Source organism: Danio rerio, chromosome 8 (assembly GCF_049306965.1).
Source record: "Danio rerio strain Tuebingen ecotype United States chromosome 8, GRCz12tu, whole genome shotgun sequence".
Taxonomy (NCBI): Eukaryota; Metazoa; Chordata; class Actinopteri; order Cypriniformes; family Danionidae; genus Danio; species Danio rerio.
Genome location: NC_133183.1, coordinates 13,748,234 through 13,768,008, shown reverse-complemented (window position 1 = coordinate 13,768,008; position 19,775 = coordinate 13,748,234). Strand labels below are relative to the sequence as shown.

The 19,775-nt window shown below is 35.8% G+C and overlaps 1 protein-coding gene across 13 annotated transcripts in view; it reads left to right on the top strand.

Annotated features, from left to right (window-relative positions):
- Positions 1–19,775, top strand: part of dab2ipa (DAB2 interacting protein a) — a 212,658-nt gene that overhangs the window by 148,905 nt on the left and 43,978 nt on the right. For 7 of the 13 annotated variants that reach the window (XM_017357419.4, XM_009303798.5, XM_068223103.2 and 4 more), the window contains 3 exons: positions 594–750; positions 6,369–6,467; positions 7,172–7,726. In XM_017357419.4, the coding sequence (XP_017212908.1) occupies positions 594–750; positions 6,369–6,467; positions 7,172–7,726 (811 nt within the window). The remainder of the gene's footprint in view (positions 1–593; positions 751–6,368; positions 6,468–7,171; positions 7,727–19,775) is intronic. The other 6 variants (XM_009303797.5, XM_073910098.1, XM_073910099.1 and 3 more) reach the window with 1 other exon arrangement.

The window sequence follows — 19,775 nt, the reverse complement described above, 5'->3', positions numbered from 1 at the left end:
CACATGAACAAAGCTATACAGTCTAGAGGGTGGCTTAGCAAACTGCTTCATGTTTCATTCATGTGGCCTAAGTGAGTGAGTGACCGAACTGGACATGTGAGTGCATCAGATAGTAAACACACATCTGTATGTGACATCCACAGCATCAGCAGCAGTGATTATAATCAGTTCAGTTGCAGCAGCACAATGCTTACATCACTGAGAAACTAATCTTCTGTGGGCGGAGCTCATACTCTGGAGGTGGAGTCTGTGTACCACTGTAACATCACAAATCACCTTGTTGGCAAACGAGTCATTTGTACAGTATGATTAAATAAAGGCTATCTTTATAATGTCATGTAAAGCATTAAAACTGGACACAATTAAACGATGTTCTCTTATATATGTCAAAACTTTAATTTGATTTTACATATCAGATTTAATTTAGCAGTGAACTTTGAATGAAAACTGGAATGAAATAGAGATTTACCAGTTATATTATTAAGATTAACTGATATAAAAAATGCTTTATAGTGATGATGTTTTTGTGCATATCTCCCAGCCCAGCCGGACAAATGTGTATCTGTGTCTGATGCATGTGTTCCTCTCTCCAGTAGATCCCATCTGATGCCGAGGCTGAAGGAATCACGGTCTCACGAGTCGTTGCTCAGCCCCAGCAGTGCAGTTGAAGCTCTAGATCTCAGTATGGAGGAGGAAGTGCTCATCAAACCCGTGCACAGCAGCATCCTGGGACAGGATTTCTGCTTCGAGGTGAGTCTGCTGACCTCAGCGCCTCCCTGTAGACTCTCAGCTTTGGATTATGGAGAGACACTGCAGCCAAAAACACTGTTTTTATGCGCCTGACAGTTTGAGATTTTGGACTTTTTGGGTTTTAAAGAGCCCCTTTTTTTCATTATAAAAGGTCATGTTTTGGTTTTGAGGGTCTCCAACAGCAGTCTGATATGCATGCAAGGTCAAAAAACACTTTAATTGTCTTAAAATATGCATTTCTTTTTACCTAATTATCCCAACAACTCCTATATGATTCATTCAGCGATTCATTTGTTCCCAATCCCCTCCTTAGCGTGAGGCTAGTCTGCGCTCATTGGTCCGATGACCAAGTCTGTTGTGATTGGTCGACTGTGTTCAGCATGAGACAGAAAGAAATGCCCACCACGGCCATAAAGTAGCAGAAAGTAAGCAATGCAGTTAAACACCAGCATTTTACTCTACTCTTAACGCTAACCCCACGTAATAACAACGACACGTTCACTATTGATCCACACAGTGTCAGAAGTTGAAATATTTAAATTGTATATATATAATGAATACGGCAGAGGATCCAGAGTTCAGAAACACATTTAAATTGGTAAAGGAAGAAGCATGCGTCATGTTTTCAACGTGGTTTGGATGAAATATATGAATACCCCCAAACCGATATCTGTAAAAATCTGTAAAAGATATGTGATTTAAAAAGCAAAATACACAAAACAAGGCAACAATTTAATTACACTTACATGTTATGATCCAGAGGAAGAAGAAACTGGTCCATTTGAACTGTAACAGTTTCTGTCTGACAAAGTCCCATACATAATAGTGTCTGCCTCTCCTTTAATAGCAAACGGCCAACGAGTATCTCATTGCAGCGTAGGTTATTGTATTAATCTTCAGAAAAATGATAGGAACCAACACAGCACTAGGTTGACTATACTGTGGAATTGCTGTGAAAATGAACTTTAACCCTTCATTCCCCACAGACATATCTCCATCTGTCAGTGATCACCATCTTTGCGTCATAATCAATTCTGTGATCCCTCATGCTCCGCTAGTGTCTAAATTGAAAGGCAGGTTCACATTTTACCGAAATCGGTACTACATACTGTATTTGGTGATGCACCTTGTCGACAATGATGCATTCAAGCAAAAGATTCAAACCCAACACGATTTATTTATTTGACTTTGAGTCGACTGTTTTGTTTAAATATCAACAGTTTTAAACACGGTGCTCTTTCAGATTTAAACCTTAGCTGAATGTTTTCATTCACTTAGTGCTGTGTTACACACTGCACAGGGCTCGAAATTGCAACCGTTTTGGTCGCAATTTCGAAAATGCGCCCGAAATTTCATTTATGTGACCTCAAAATATATTAGAGAGCATTTGTGCAAGTGCATAACATTTATGTCAGTTTTCACAGCAAAATGTTCACCACATGCATGGAATTAGGAGGCATTCACACATTAAGCATCTAAAAACCAAACGCAGCGATCAGGATTGGTTTAAAACAGTTGACATGTCAACTTGCTGCAGTAAACAAAGCCTGCAATGCTTGCCCCACCTTCAAGCTCTTCTTATTGGCCCACTGTGCTAGAACAGAAAGCGAATGGATTGGTTAATATCAGCTGTCAATCACTCAGTTCAGAAGACAGGGAGCTACAACTGTGAAAATGTAGAGGTCTGGACATGAGAGAATGAAAACAAAACTGGGAGATTTAGTTTTAGAAACCATCTTAAGTTACAAGTGATGGCACATCTGATTAGTGATCATGTAATGAATGTCAATCCAGCATTTACACTTTTCGAAGAGTGGATAAAAGACTTACAGTGTTTAAAGTCCGCTATGAAAATGACTACCGTAAAGCTGGTATGACAGAGTTTTCAGGTAACAGTGTTTGCCACTGAATCTACACATTTGAAGCACGAGATGTTGTAACGTTATTTAATCGTCACAATGCTGTCAGTCGTGTGACTGACACCGCGTTCACCATCGCTAAAGAGCATGCATTTACTAAGATGAAACTAATATTGCAGCTCATGAAAAGACCGTTATTGCTATTAAGATGACGTATGCAAATAATAAGTTATAAGTCAATATCATCTGTGCAATATCAGACACCACCCAGAACAGCACAGTTATTATTGTAAGTTAATTTCATCGAATTCACGTCAAGCAGTGCGTACAATGCCGGGAGCGCATGCACATTTTTGTTTATTTGTTAGTGGTGATTAGAGTGTTAAAATAGAATAGAATCTGTTAATATAAAACATGTAGTAACGGTGCTCATAATCTTTGGTGTGTGCGCCTACATTTTTGAAGTTAGGACGACCAAGAAAAAAGGTTAATTTCGAGCCCTGCTGCATAGAAGGTCATTTTCAAAAACCCATAATAGGGGCTTTTTATTAAAGTGTTGTTGTTTTCATTCTACAGCGAAGGAAACATAAAAAAATACATTTTTAAGTGATTCTTTTGTTGCACTTTATCAATTTTTATATGTAGATTTCAATTACAATGCATGTTTTTAAAGACATTTTTCTCTGAGAAACATTGAGAGATAAATCTCCACTTCAGCAACTCTTAAAATATATAACTAAATATTTTTATTCATACCTTTATTCTGAAGATTTTTACAGAGGGAAATGTTCCTAAATAATATGCCTGATTATATACAATATTTAAGTCTAAAATAGTTTTTTCTTGCTGAATGCAGTATTTTCTGAATTATGGAGTAATAAAAAAAATCCCACTGTTAAACATTTTAATTAAATATGTCAATGAAATGAGAATTTTGAACCTGACTTCATCCAATGTTCAGACTTTTGTCCTGAAAATGTGTGCAAATGTATGCATATTTCATGAAAAAGGGCCTTGCTTGCATATTTAAACAACAATTAAAAAAACTTGTAATACAAAAAATGTTTGCTATTCTAAATATTGTAAATATCAATCAACTGATGAAGTATGGTTAGAACTAATAAGGTTTTTTAGCCTATTCACCTGCAGTGTCTCGCCTTAATTGCAAATAAGGACTATTAATGTCCGACGAGTCTCAAAATAGCACTCGGCTAAGGCCCATTAAAACTTCATCATGACCATTAGGCGAGATCAAATAGTTAGCAGAAAATAGCTGCGCTCTTGCCGCTCCGCAGTTAAATCATTGAGGGGCCACGGGGTCGCGTTACTGGATGATTTTCACGTGCGCTGCAGGGAAGGCTCACTTAAACCAGATGCTTATGTGGTCACAAGGTCAGAGGGTGCAGACTATGAAAACTACAATCAGGCATTTATATGCAATTTGCCTTAGTTATTCCCCTCAGAATATACAGATAAAAATATAAATAAAAGTAACTAGTAAAAGTTTCTATGTATTATATCTATATATACAGTTGAATGCAGAAGTTTACATACACTGTATAAAAAGTCACATAACCATTTTAAAAACAGTCAGATGTTAATGTGACTAAACTTTTTCTCTTTTAGGTAAGTTAGGATTATCAAATGTGTTTCAGTTCAATAGCAGAATAATGAGAGAGATATTTTAGAGATACTTTTCTTGAAAGTCAAGTTTACATAAAATAAGATTAGTATGCATCTGAATAAGCTCAGATGGTTTTGGAAGTTTCTGATTGGCTAATTGACAATATTTGAGTTAATTGGAGGCACAACTGTAGAATAGTATTTAAGGAAAACCTCAAACACACGGCTTTCTTGTGTGACAACATGGCAAAATCAACAAGCCAGAATTAACAAAAAAAAAGCCAGATTTGATCAATTACACGGGGAAAACAAAAAAAAAAAAATTTGGAGACATGTTCTGTGGTCTGATGGAACTACGATTGAACTGTTTGGCTATAATGACCAGTATTACATTTGAAGGACATAGGGGAAAGCTTACAAGCCTAGGAACACCATCCCAATTGTGAAGTATGGGGGCGGCATGTTGTGGGGCTCTTTTGCTGCAGGAGGGACTGGTCCACTTCACAGCATAGATGGCATCATGAAGAAAGAACATAATGTAGAAATACTGAAGCAACATCTTAAGACATCAGCCAGAAAATTCAAATTTGGCCACAAATGGGTCTTCCAAATGGACCATGACCCCAAGCATACTGCCACACACACATACACACACACACACAAACACACAAACCAGTCACTTTATTAGATACACCTTACTAGTACCAGGTTTGACCCCTTTTACCTTCAGAACTGCCTTAAAAAATAAAAATATTCCCCACACCATTACACAACCACGACCAGCCTAAACTGATACAAGACAGGATGGATGCATGCTTTAATGTTTCAAAATCTGACTCCAACATCTGAATGTCGCAGCAGATATCGAGACTCATTAGACTAGGCAACGTTTTTCTAATTTTCTATTGTCCAATTTTGTTGAGCCTGTTTGAATTGTAGCCTCAGTTTCCTGTTTTTAACTGACAGGAGTGGCACTTAATGTAGTCTACTGCTGCTGTAGCCCATCCGCCTCAAGGTTTGACATGTTGTGTGTTCAGAGATGCTCTTCTGCATACCTCAGTTGTAACGAGTGGTTATTTGAGTTACTGTTGCCTTTCCATCAGCTGGAACCAGTCTGGCCATTCTCTTCTGACCTCTGGCATCAATAAGGCAATTGCACCCACAGCACTGTTGCTCACTGGATATTTTCTCTTTTTATGACCATTCTCTGTAAACTATAGAGATGGTTGTTTGTGAAAATCTCAGTAGATGAGCATTTTCTGAAGTACTTAGACCAGCCCGTCTGGCACCAACAACCATGCCATGTTTAAAGTCACATTTCTTCTCCCTTCTGATGCTCAGTTTGAACTCCAGCAGATCGTCTTGATCATGTCTACATGCCTAAATGCATTGAGTTGCTGCCATGTAATTGGCTGATTAGAAATTTGCGTTAACGAGCAGTTGGACTGGTCTATCTTATAAAGTGGCCCGCGAGTGTATAAAGTGCACAGGTCTCTCTTAAATTAACAGGATGGTATATAATAATATATTTGTGCATATACATTTGATTAGTTTAATTATTATTTAATTAAATTAAAATGCTAACTAACATTAACAAGGTTGAATAAATACCGCAAGCAATAACTAATTCAGCCTTATTGTAAAATGTATATTATGATGTACATTTTGGGATTTATTATTTATGCATATCATTAAAATACAAATACAAATGAAGTTCATGTTGAGCAGTACTACATCAGTCAACAGCTGGTAAAACTTGATTAGCTGTAGTGAATTTACCCCTCAGTATTCAAATATGCACCAGTACTTTTGTTGTCACCTGGACGGTGTGACTATGAACAGAGGGTCTTTTCAGGATGAATTTCGGATATGAAAGGAATATTTGCAAGGCCTCCTCTTGTGTCTCTACTCTCGGATATATCATGTGATCCTGCATTTGATTTAAGTGCGTTCTGTCTGATCAGGCAATTTGACACTTTCACTCTTTCCCAAAATGTAATTGTTCTTCACTCCTGGGTAACAGATTGTTTACTAAGCGCTGGTTTCATCTGTGTTCACGTCCACCGTCTCCACATCCTTTCCAGCATCCTTAATGCACTTATCTGCAAATCTGATAATTGTAATCTGTAATTGCAGGTAACTACTTCAACAGGAAGCAAATGCTTCTCATGCCGGTCGGCAGCCGAGAGAGACAAATGGATGGAGAATTTGAGACGTGCTGTGCATCCCAATAAGGTAAACTGGATGATTCATCTGAATCATGGGTAATTTGAGAAAGGGATAAGGTTTAAGCCAGTCAGCGTGTTGCTTTTGCTCATGTATCCCACCTCACATATCGACAGATTTTATAATCTCCAATATTAATATTAATATTAATATCCCCAAACTGTTTCTGTTCACACATACAATTATTGTCACATGGTTATCTGGTTGTTCTATCATGGTCATTTATTTATTTATTTATTTATTTATTTATTTATTTATTGGACTTTTACGGTTATTCGTCACACGCACTCAAAAAATGAAGAAGTAAGCTATCACTTTAAAGCCAGGGTGCCCAAACTTGGTAGGAGTCAGTGTCCTGCAGAGTTAAGCTTCTACACACCTACCAGAAGTTTCTAGTATGATTAGTAAGAGCTTTGATTAGCTGGTCCTGGTACTGTATATCTAGTGTAATTGGGGTTGGAGTTAAACTCTGCTGGACACCAGCCCTTCAGGACTGAGTTTGGGCACCCCTGCTTTAAAGGCAAATTAAAAGATGCGCATTAAAGGTATAGAATTCCCAAAAATGAAACATTGCTGCAGATTTCAGGCCTTCGAAGATGTAGGTGACTTTTTTCTTCAGTAGAAAATTTGAAAAGATTTCATTACATGCAAGTCAAGTCAACACTTACTTTGAGAGAAAAAAAAAACATGAACTGTGTTTATATTTTCTGCAGGATAACACCCGTCGGGTGGAAAATATGCTGAAATGTTGGATTATCGAAGCCAAGGACTTGCCAGCAAAGAAAAAATACTTCTGTGAACTCTGTCTGGACGACACATTATACGCACGGACTACCTGCAAACTCAAAACGGACAACGTTTTCTGGGGCGAACACTTTGAGTTCAACAACCTGCCCTCGGTCAAGAGCATCACCGTTCATCTTTACAAGGAAACGGACAAAAAGAAAAAGAAGGACAAAAATAATTATGTGGGCCTGGTCAATATTCCCATTGCGACAGTCACCGGGCGGCAATTTGTGGAAAAATGGTATTCGGTTAGTACGCCGAATCCTAACAAAGGGAAGAGTCCGGGACCCATGGTCCGCATGAAGTCCCGCTATCAGAGCATGAGCATCCTCCCCATGGAGCTTTACAAGGAGTTTGCAGAGTATATTACTAATAACTATATGCTAATGTGCTCAGTGCTGGAGCCGGCGCTCAGTGTGAAGAACAAGGAGGAGATGGCGTGTGCACTTGTGCATATCTTACAAAGCACAGGCAAGGCCAAGGTAAGACCACTGCTTTTATAACTCATCGCGTATTATGCATGATTTATCAGCACAAATCATTGAAAAATAAAGAATATACAGTTAATGTAAGAATTATTAGCTCCCCTTAGATTTTTTAAAAAATTTTTCCAAATGATGATTAACAGAGCAAGGAAATTTTTACAGTATGTCTGATAATATTTTTTCTTCTGGAAAAAGTTTTTTTTATTTTTATTTTGGCTAGAGTAAAAGCAGTTTTTAATTTTTTAAACACCATTTTAAGGTCATAATTATTAGCTCTTTAAGCTATATATTTTTTCGATTGTCTACAGAACAAACCATCATTATACAATCACTTGCCCAATTACCCCAACCTGCCTAGTCAACCTAATTAACCTAGTTAAGCCTTTAAATGTCACTTTAAGCTGTATAGAAGTGTCTTGAAAAATATGTAGTCAAATATTATATTACTGTCATCAAGGCAAGGATAAAACAAATCAGTTATTTGAAATGAGGTATTAAAACCATTATGTTTAGAAATATGTAAAAAAAAATCCCTTGTTAAACAGAAATTGGGGAAAAAATAAACCAATAATTCAGGAGGTTTTTCGTATTTCAAAGGAGTTATAAATAGAAAATAAACACATATGTTGGGCATGATCCATATATCATAAAGAGGGCTGAGTTTTCTACTGAACACAAATATATTTGTCATAGAGGTGGCATATATTGTATACGCTATTACGTTTCAAGAAAAATATGTGTGTTTTAAGCATACTGTAGATACATGAATTAAATTGTTGTAGTAATTATATTGTTGCTGTGATACAACACAACTGTAGTAATAATAAACAATGATTCAATAGGCTTCTGTTTCTATAGTTATACACCATCACAATGCACCACAGTTTACTCTAACGTTACAGTATTTATTACAGTTTATCAGTTTACTATGCTACAGTATTCTGCGGATATCTTCCAGACATCACCAAATAACAGATGAATATACTGTATACAGAAGCATGGACACAGTCTATGATATTTTTTGTTTATTTATTTTTGTAAGAAGGAAAGAGTGCTCCACAATAATAACCGTCTAGTTTTGTCACAAGGATTGCAATTTTCTTTTTGTTATGTCGATGAACTTACCATCCACAAACATTCACCACTGCTGCGCATATAGACGGTATTGTTACGGTTGTTTATTTTACCAAAACGTACATGGCAGGATAAGTTATTTATATTCTCCTGGATATTGCATAAGTGTGGTGGTGCTTGTATCTTATTTTTATAAAACACATTAACATATTTATACACATAGTTAGGCCTGTATATAATCTTAATTGGTGCTGTCAAAAAAAGTTTGTACACATGTATGTGTATAAATTGAATAAATGTTTATTACATGCCACCTTTATCTTCCCTTTCAGAAGTCTATAAAACTTTCAGAAGTCTATAAAAGCTGTTTGGCATTTCGGTAACACTTTACAATAACTATCCGTTATAACTAGTTAGTAGTCCATTAATAAATTGTTAGTTATTGAGTAGTAAACGACTTGTTAAATAAAAGTTAATAGTTTGTTAATTACTTATTATTGTGTCTTATAGATAGCCAATAGATAAATTTTAAGCTGTTAGTTAACAAGTTATAAATGACTTGTTAACTGTATTAATAGATCATGAACAAGCTGTTAGTAAATTACTTACTAAAGACTAGTTAAGTGTCAGTTTTAGTTTATATATGCTTTTGGGACGTTATTCTAAAGTTGCAACTATTCTTCATTTATTAACTTAGTAAATGAGGAATAGTGGTACTTTAAATTAGCGTCCCTATAACATACTTAAACTAATAACTAACACTTAACTAACATATTAACTGACACTTTACAGATCAGTTGCTTATAGTTCGTTACCATGTACTAATACTTGTGTAACTTTGTAGAACAGCAAATTGATGAAACAAGTTCAAGCTACAGACATTTGATGTGACATAACATTTAAAATAAAAATAAAAAATAAATATTTTTGAACCTTAATCTTTTTCAACTCATAGGCTTTTCTGTGTGCTGTATTTTACCAAAGAAACTTCACAGATGAAATGTTGAACATTGTGTTTAATGTATATAAACACACATACTGAGCCATCACATGGCAGAAAAGCAATATACAACAGAATACAAACACATGAGGTTTACATTTTAATGTTCTGATAGCGATTCCTATGTAGAAGAATCTCTTCCATCTAAATTCCACGCGTCATCAATGACTTCATGTGAAAACCTATTTAAGTTTAATGTTTTACATTTTAAAAGTAAAATCAAACATTAATTCATGAGGGTTAATTTAAATAATTAATGTTAATAATAATCAATATGATCATATTAATAATAATGCTGTATTCATGTTTCTTCATTCTACATGCTCAGATCCAGTTATGCTCATACACACATAATTTCATTTTAATAATAATTTAATAATGTTTTCTAATTATAACTGAATAACAGTGAATAAGTTATTGAATGTCTATATTAACACCACCTATGCTTTGAAACAAACGATCAAATCATTTCCAGATGGCTGCACTTATATATGCGTCACATGCCAGAATTAAATGTGAATCAAATGGCCTTTTCATGTCGACTATGAAAGTAAACACTCTTTGTATTTATATATATAATGTAGAAAGATTATTTAATAATAGACTCTTCCAGATGCTGTTTGCTGACAACTGAACCAGAGGTTGACATGACATTTTTTTGAACATCGTCGAGAAGATAAAAGATGCAGCTGAATTCCAATGTTACTATTCAAGTTTATCATAGCTATTTTAGAATTTTCCTCAGTTGTATTGCCTAAAAAAAGAGCATTACCAGTGGCAATTATTTTGAAGAGTTTTTCCTACGTGAATCATGTCTTAAAAGAAACAACACAGCACAGGACGTTCTTTAAACGTGAAAAACGACTTGGAGAGAGCAGAACAATAGAGATGTGGCCTGCTTCTCCTCATTTAATCGCAGGAGTGCCGAGCGATCTGATTGCCCTCATTCATTTGAGCACGAACGCCTCTGATACTCGGCATAAATCAGCTTTGAATCAGATGACATCACACCAGAGATCTGGCCCGTCTGACGCTTTGTCAGTCGTCTGTCATTATTGATGAAGAGCTGCGAGAGTGAGTTGTTTTGTGATTGCTTTTTCGGCTGCATTTCTCTGATGCCCGTCCAAGGCATTGTTGCATCGTAATAGGTCTGCACAACAATTTGCCGTCCTGTTGTCTAGAATATGTGCTGGTATTATTGTTGAGTGCCTCTCTGGGTTTATTTGGGATATGAGTCTGTGCGATGCACTAATACACGCCCAGAGCACAATGTGTTCTGTGTTTAGTCGTGCTTGAGAGGTACCCTGCTTTGAGGTGTTTACGTTCCAGCTTGTGTTGAATAAAAAATTGATTCTGTACTTTTTAAGAAGTCCTTAAGTTTTACTTTTTCAGCATATTTCCATTAGAACACACGATACATGCTCTTTAGTGCCAGAATACAAATACTTAAGCTCTGGTAAGATCACACGATTATTATTGTCGGTTCCGAAAGTCACTATGTCAGATTATGTGGTTTTTGTCTTGGTAAAATCTTGACTTGTCATGGGTAACAAACAGGGCTTGACATTAATTATTTTGGTCACCAGCCAGTGTGGCAAGTAATTTTCCAACATTAATAGCCACTTGCCATTTTCACTAGCCACAATTTTGTTGTTGGGAAAATATATTTAATATGCATAAATATGACCTTGACATGCTAAAATTACTTGATTTAGATTTTGTGGAACGCCACATGCCTCCTCATTCATTTTACTTTTTGTGTATGATGTGTATGAGCTTGCTCAGTGAGCATGAGCACATGGTTCATGGTCTCAGTGTTGTATTCTGATTAGTTTTTCTCATTTCACATGACTTTTCAGAGCTCAAAGCATATAACAAATTTATCTCAAACCACACTAAAAATAAATAATTAAATAATTATTTCTTAGCCACAAATTTTAAATAATGTGTATATATTTAACAAAAGATTTCTTTAAAAAAACAGTTGGGACAGTTAACTAAACATAAATGGGTAGTTAATATCCTATGCATATGCATGAACATAACTTTTTGTCTAGTCTATTTGAAAGAGAACCGATCACACCAATTGCGTTTCCAGGCACGGTTGTTTCATGCAAAGAAAACGGGACCGCGCACGTGTTTTAAACAGTCACAGTCACAACAACCGCGTCGCATCACATCAGCTGTTGGCGCAAGTGAATATCCTCTGATTCGGTATTTAACCGGCTTTCTTTTGCCTGCACGAACAAAATTATATTTGTCAGTCTTGCTGCTTCTTAATTCTAAGATCGCATTTGCACAAATATTAGGGCATCCCTATTGTCGAACCCTGCTTTTAAGAAAATTACAATTTAAAAATAATTTTCAAGTAGCCAAAGTGGCTAGTGGAGGCGGCTGTCTAACCCACCACAGCTAAAATCTGCCCGCATTTAGCGGGTTGGTGGGTGTTAATGTAAAACCCTGGTAACAAATGTGCCAGACTACACTTTTCTTTATGATCAGTCATCCCGTGACATCTATGACGAGAGTTATTTTCCCATAGGAGTCACAAGTGTTGCTATAACAATATTTCCTACCTCAATTTCAATTATTTTTTAACCTAATTTCAATCTCAGTAAACACTGATGCTTGCTGACAACAGCGCCAAAACGCGAGTTGCCGTGAGATTGTGTTGGTTTGTTAAATAAAATAATAATCTTACCTAAATAAAATTAAAATGAAGTATTCACAGTTTTAGAGAAGTCTATATTAAACTGTTTTCACTAATAATGATAAATTTGAAAAAGCAGGAAATGTTTTTGCAATGTATTCGCAGCACTGAACATATTCCCAGATTACCTCAGAAGAACAAACTCTGTTGGAAGGACGGGAGAACTTAGAAACTCGTTGTAAGAATGGAGATGTCAGCATATTTGTGCAAGTCTGTCAGATGAAATAGCTTGAAACACCTTAATATTTTAGAAAAATAGTTAAAGTTTGCAAAACCAGTGATTGATCATATCCACCCATGACCCACCCATAAGTAAATATACAGCCTATTTTTAATTACCTTATCAGTGCATTAACGGCAGCACCTGCTAAGATAACCAAGAAACTTTGTGCTCCTATTATTGCTCAGTGTCACCCATGTAATGGAACTCGTCATGAAGAACAGAAAAAATTAAACATGCTAGATTTTCTGCAATGATACCGTGAGGCATCGCAGCAAACGGTATCGGTTGTTGTGAACTACATTATGCCACATTACACCAAAAGAAACGATTAAATCTTGTGTCACAACGGCCATTTGTCATTTACAAATCAAAACGACACCCTACGTCAAGGAAATTGTGCTGAAATTGTGTAATCTGACTGGGGCTTTAGATGAAAAATTAAGAGACTGCTTGAAAATTTTACTTTGTTCTGGATATAATTTATAGGTACACTGTAAAAAAATGCTGTCTGTCTCAGAATTTTTTGTCTTGTTTCTAATCCAAATATCTAAAGTTATTTTAATAGTTTGCGGAGCACTTTAAGGTTGCAAAACTGTGTAGAACTTACACCTTTTATGGTAGCCTATTGCTCTTTTTGTAGTGAATTTTGTTTGGTATAATTTGAATCTTTATTTTAATGTATTTTTTGTTGGTCAGTTATCTACAAAATAAACAAAAATAACTAATGCATTTTAGGTGCAGTGATGTGCAAATACTTTTTTAATAATAAGGGAATTATGAATTCAATTCAAGTAGGCCTATTGTAACATAAAATATAGTGTTTATGACAGTTTTCTTTATTTCATAGATTTGAGTTATGAATTGCAGTATCGCAATACGACTTGGTATCATGATACTACAGCTGGTATAGTATCATAATGTGAATTAATGGTATCGCGACAACCCTAATATATATATATATATATATATATATATATATATATATATATATATATATATATATATATATATATATATATATATATAAATACATAGCTGTGATATGTAATTTCTTTAAGGACATAGAAGTGGCTGGTCTGTCATTACAGCAGAACCGTAAGTCAATAAGGACACAGTCTTTCATTACAGAGGAGTTAATTGGTCCTGGGCTGCATTGTCTCTCATTATAGAAGGCCAGAGCTGGTCAGCCAGTGCATTGTCTTTCATTAGCTGAAGCCTGCGTACTGTAAATAGAGCACATTGACTTACTCTCAGCATTCCTCAGCTTCCTGTCTTTGTCTGGAGGACGGCGTGAATTCAATCATGAGAAGTGATTAGCCTGATTATGTTCTGATAGCAGATGACTGAAATAATATCATATTTTCAAATTGAATTGCTGCCCAGATTGTGCAATGACAAGCTCTCTGTAATGCGTATAGCCACATGAAATGATGTTTACTGTACATACAGTGCACTGGTCTAAAAACCAAAGCAGCCATCGTATTTGTAGAGCTTTTAAAAGCTGTGCATTTTGCTTTTACTTTCAAATAATTTTTTTCTTTGTGACATACATAAGCATACACAGAACAATATCCAGTAAAATGCTTATACAATCACAGGTGACTTAAAAAAACTGAATATATTTAATTAATTGCAATAAATAAGCAAGAGACAGAAGGTTTTTTTTCAAAAGACTTATAAAAGCACCAAGGGAAGAGCATGGCCTGATATGTAAAGGCAGACCATTCCACAAGAGGGGCTGACAGAAAAAGCCCTGTCACCTCTTTACACACAATTGAAGTCAAACTAATTATCACTAATGTTTCATTTTATTTCTTGTTCATATAATTCCCAAATGCAGTTTAATAACTGATTTCTGATTTATTTTATCTTTGCTATGATGACAGTACATAACATTCAACTAGATATTTTGCAAGATACTAGTGTTCAGTTTAAAGTGCAATTTAAAGGCTCAACTAGGTTAAAACTAGACAAGTTATGTTAATTCTGCAAGTCAGCACTTATTTGAAAGGGAAGGTAATAATTTTGCCTTCAACTGTACAGGTATATACTACAAAACAAGTTAAAGCGCTATTTTTGCCATGCACACATGGAGACAGACCCAGTCTGTTGGTGCAGGATGTATCGATTAAACAGTTTAAGGGTGTGAGTCGGTGGGCAGAGATTCACGATTCTAACCCCACATAAAGAGGCAAAGTGTCCTCTCAGGGTTTGTCCCGAGGGAAATTCCAAGTGTCAGGCCTCATGCTAATCAGCTTTTATTAATTCAGCCCATGCTTTAAGGGCCAAATGGGTTCATGTGATCACGCGCGGTGAAGAATTGAGCTGTAATGTGCGAGTCTGAAAGAGTATTTATCAGCAGGCGGCGCCGGTGGGACAGGGGTCATTAGTGGATCGCCCAGAGGAGGAACACACTCCTGAGAGCACAACACTGCCATTTTAACAAGCCACCGCTTACTTATTCATGCCCGACTTATACCGCTGTAAGCAGAACGCTGAAACACAATGCTAACAATGCTCGGACAGCTGGAGATGTATTGAAGTGACATGGAGAACTAGCATAATGACTGTATGGACTAAGAAAGCGATTTGAATACACGGGACTTTATACGTTTTTTTTTGTTGTTGTTGAGCTTAACAAGCAAAATATACACGCAACAGAAGTGAGCAGGCTGTGTCAGGTTTCACAACACACTTTGGTTTACATCGTTCAAGTTTTGAGAAGCTGACTTTTATTTTTGTGCACGTTAGAGAATTTAAATCGATACTTCACCCAAAAAATTGCGTCCTCATTTACACACCCTTGACTTTTTCCAATCCTAGTTGAGTTGTCTTTCTTCTGTTGAACAACTAAATGAGATATTATGAAAAATGCTGAAAGCTGCACCCATTGACTTCCATAATATTTCCTTCATAATAACGTCTTCTTCTGTGACTTTCAAGAGGGTTTAAAAGCTAGTAAATGATAATTTAAAAGGTAATTTTTATTTTTGGGTGAATTATCTTTTTAACATGCACTCTGTCTAAATTGCAACTACAAAAATGGTAAAATAGCACAATAATAATAACAAGAGTAACAGTAATAATAATTAGGGATGCTGAGATCGATCAACTGGAGTTTGTTTCGGCCGTTAATAACCTTTCATGACTCAATCGTTACTCACCAATCTGGGGTGTGTTTCCCAAACAACGACGTAACTCGAGGATAAACTATCATCATTTGGGAAAAGAATGATGTAGTGACTTCCCAAAACCTGTAGTTTCTCTGTTGCAGAATCATTGTTTGAACCACATTAGTTATAACGTAAAATATATATATTATATATAGACCATTTTGAGGGATGTAAACAAAAACAATGGTCCTAAACAGTTTCACAACAAGCAGGAAATGTTCATGAGCCAATGATGTGACCGCATTGAAATGGTCTATATATATATATATATATATATATATATATATATATATATATATATATATATATATATATATATATATATATATATATATATATATATATTAGGGATGTAACGGTATTGTAAATACCGTCATACCGCAATATTAAATTTTTTCGATATTACCGAAGTCGCATGACTCGGTAAAACTATAGGTCTTCAGAGAAAATTTGCTCAGGCGAATGAAGCGAACGGGAGGTAGCTGAAACTTCATTTCCCATCAGCCCCGGCGTGGCCATAATCCTTTGCGGTCTGTTGTCGCTACAGATCCAGTAATGCGGAAATGGAGTGTGCTGCTAGTAGCGGAGATGAAAAAAAGATGGAAATGATCGAACCTAAAGCAGTGTTGTCGCCGCGCGCGTGCTGAATAGCGGTGCTGTCGCGCGCGTTCTGATCAGCTGTTGTGGCGCGCGTATTGTAAAGCGCCGAGGCGGGGTTGAGCGCGCATACTCAAGAGAGGTGTTGTCGGGCGCCTACTGAAGGGCTGGACTGGACGGAGGTTGTGTCGCGTCGCGGGGGCACTTTTGATCGTTTTGGAAGGGCATTTTCTATCCAAGACTAAAAAGGGCATGTGCACTGCACAGGTTGAGCCCTATGTGTGCACGTGCCTGCAAGTTGGGGAATACGACTAATAACAGTCATGGGGACTGCAGAAACACAGCACACTGTTCAGATTGATGCAGACATTGACTTGTACCGCAAAGAGACCTCTATCTCACTCATGGTTTGTCTTCTCAAGTGGGGGAAAGACAATGCACAACGTTACCCCACTGCTGTCAACATGGGCCAAGTCATATCTCTCTTGTCCCAGAAACCTCAGTCCCAAATGAGAGGGGTTTTTTCTGTTGCAGGGGACATTGTAAATAACCCAGAGATACCAGCTTTTACCAGATTATAATTTTATGATAATTTTTCTTTAAACCCATCTCTATCTAAGTGAGTGATTAAATGTTAAATGTGATGAGTTTTCAACAATACTAAATTGAAACTTTATTTTTTTTTACATGGTTTAATAATTTTTTTGTTATTAAAATTGAAGTTCCTGTTTCAAAGCTAACAGATAGATGGCTAATTTGTATGTCATTGACACTTTTGGCACTTTTTTGGAGTATTTTCAAAAGTTTTTTTTTTCCTGTAAATGATTCAATAAATACCGTACCGTGACATTCATACCGAGGTATTACCGTACCGTGAAATTCTGATACCGTTACATCCCTATATATATATATATATATATATATATATATATATATATATATATATATATATATATATATATATATGGGTATATTTCAAATGTCTGTGAAGCATGATTCGCTGAGATTCCAGTGTGTTTGTTGACCACAAAAAAATTATGTAAAAGCACGCGTCTGGTTTGAGCTTTTCTCCCAGAGAAACGTCAGTCTAAAGCGATCAATGATTGGCTCCTGTACTAGTAGGCGGGGCTTCATTCACCATATTGACCGTTAAACTTTTCCTCAATTCAAACTATAAGAGTGACATCTCGTAAAATTCTATAATCTCCTAATGGTGTCATGTGACAACAACATAGCACACTACATGCATTCTTTTCTTAAGGTAGTATGAATTAAAACATTATGTCATAAAAGCTACTCTGTTACTCTGTTTTGCACAAAACGCCACTGTTTTCTGCAGATCTGTGCTGATGGTGGTGCTTTGCTTCAGACAGGCCTGATAGGATGTGACAGGCATTCTGGGGAAGATGTGCTGCGCTCTGTGGCGTCTGATTAGTGAGACTATGGATAAGTCTCATCAGGGAGTGAGTGCTGAGAGCTGCTCGCTGTGCTAAACCCTCGTGTCCTAATTGAATACTGAGTGCAGCGGCTCCTGCCAAAGATGCAGAGCTTTACCAGAAACTGGGTCTCATTTGATCCTCAGTGTAAAACCACAATGCACCTCAGCCTGAATGGGAAGAGAAGAGCTCAGATGTGCTATTATCACCTGATCCACTGGTGAGAACTGAAAGAGCTTTGTGCGGGACTCTACCCGACAATAGCTTGGGTTCAGTATGATTTATTTATGTTTTAAAAGAAGCCTACAATGTAAAAAATTATTAGTTGACTTTACTTAAAAAGTGAGTAAACCCGTCGCTGTTAAAGCTAATAGTTGACAATTTTTGTAAAGATTTAACCCGATGCTTTTAAAATGTTTAAAAACAAAGTTTTAAAAACTTTACATTTTTAAAATGGACTAAACCTGTAATTATTATTTTTTTTTTTTTTAGAAATAAACCCTTTTAAATCGATTAGTTTATTTTTTTTTTTTGATAGAGTGAGTAAACCCATTGCTTTTGAAGCCATAAGTTGATTTAACTTTTTTTAAAAAGTGAGTAAAGCCATTGCTTTTAAAATGGTTAGTTGTCTTTAAAACGATTAGTTGACTTTACTTTTTTGAAAGAGTGATTAAACCCATTGCTTTTAAAACCATTCGTTAACAACTTTTTAAAAAGTGAGTTAAGCCATTGTTTTTAAAGTGATTAGTTGACTTTACTATTTTGTGAGTAAACCCATTGATTTAAAATCTTATTAGGTTTTAGCACAATTAGTTGACTTTAACTTTTTAAGAAGTGAGTAAACCTGTTGCTTTTAAAGTGATTAGTTGACTTTACTTTTTTCAAAGGAGTGAGTAAACCTGTTACTTTTAAATTGGTTAGTTGACTTTACTTTTTTTAAGGAGTAAGTGAACCTATTTCTTTTAAAGTGATTAGTTGACTTCAAAAAGTAAGCATGTTGCCTTAAATTTATTAAGTAAATGAACTGTGCAGTTACTCATTCTTTTAGTCAACTTGTTGCTTTGGTGAAGCTTTTTCCTGACCCCTGTCAACACTGGCTTTTATGGTTTGGGATCTGTACAGCTGTGCATCGATGGATTTGCTCTACAGTGTTTGGACTCTCAGTATAGTGATTACTAAACCACACTGAACTGAGCTAAACTGAACTGAACCTAAACTCTGAAAACTGAACACTGTTTTAATTTACTGTGATCTTCTATGGGAAGCTGCTTTGACACAATCTACATTGTAAAAGCGCTATACAAATAAAGATGAATTGAACTGAATTTTAAAACAAGGGGTTTACTCACCTTTTTAAAGCAACTAATCACTTTTTACAGTGTATTCTGCTCACAAAGGTTGCATTTATTTGATAAAAGAAATGCATAAAAAAATGTAAAATAGTGAAAAATGATTACAATTTAATTTATATAAACAGTTTTCTTGTTGAATGTAGTTTAAAACTACATTTATTCATATTCTTTTTTTTTTGTTGAAAATGCATTTACTAGTTTAAAACACATTAAATTGAAGAGCGAAAGACATTCATAATAACAAAACAATTAAATAAAACTGTTATTTTGGTCTAATTTTCCATCAAAGAATCGTGTCACAGTTTCCACAAAAATGTGAAGCAGTGAAAAAATGTATGTAAAACTGATTATTCTAAGAATCATTTTAAATGATTGAGTACCATAATATTTGCTTTTAATAGAATCAGCCGATTAAAATGATATTGGACTGATCATGTAGCACCAAAGCCTGTAATAATGCTAAAACAATCTGCTCTAAATC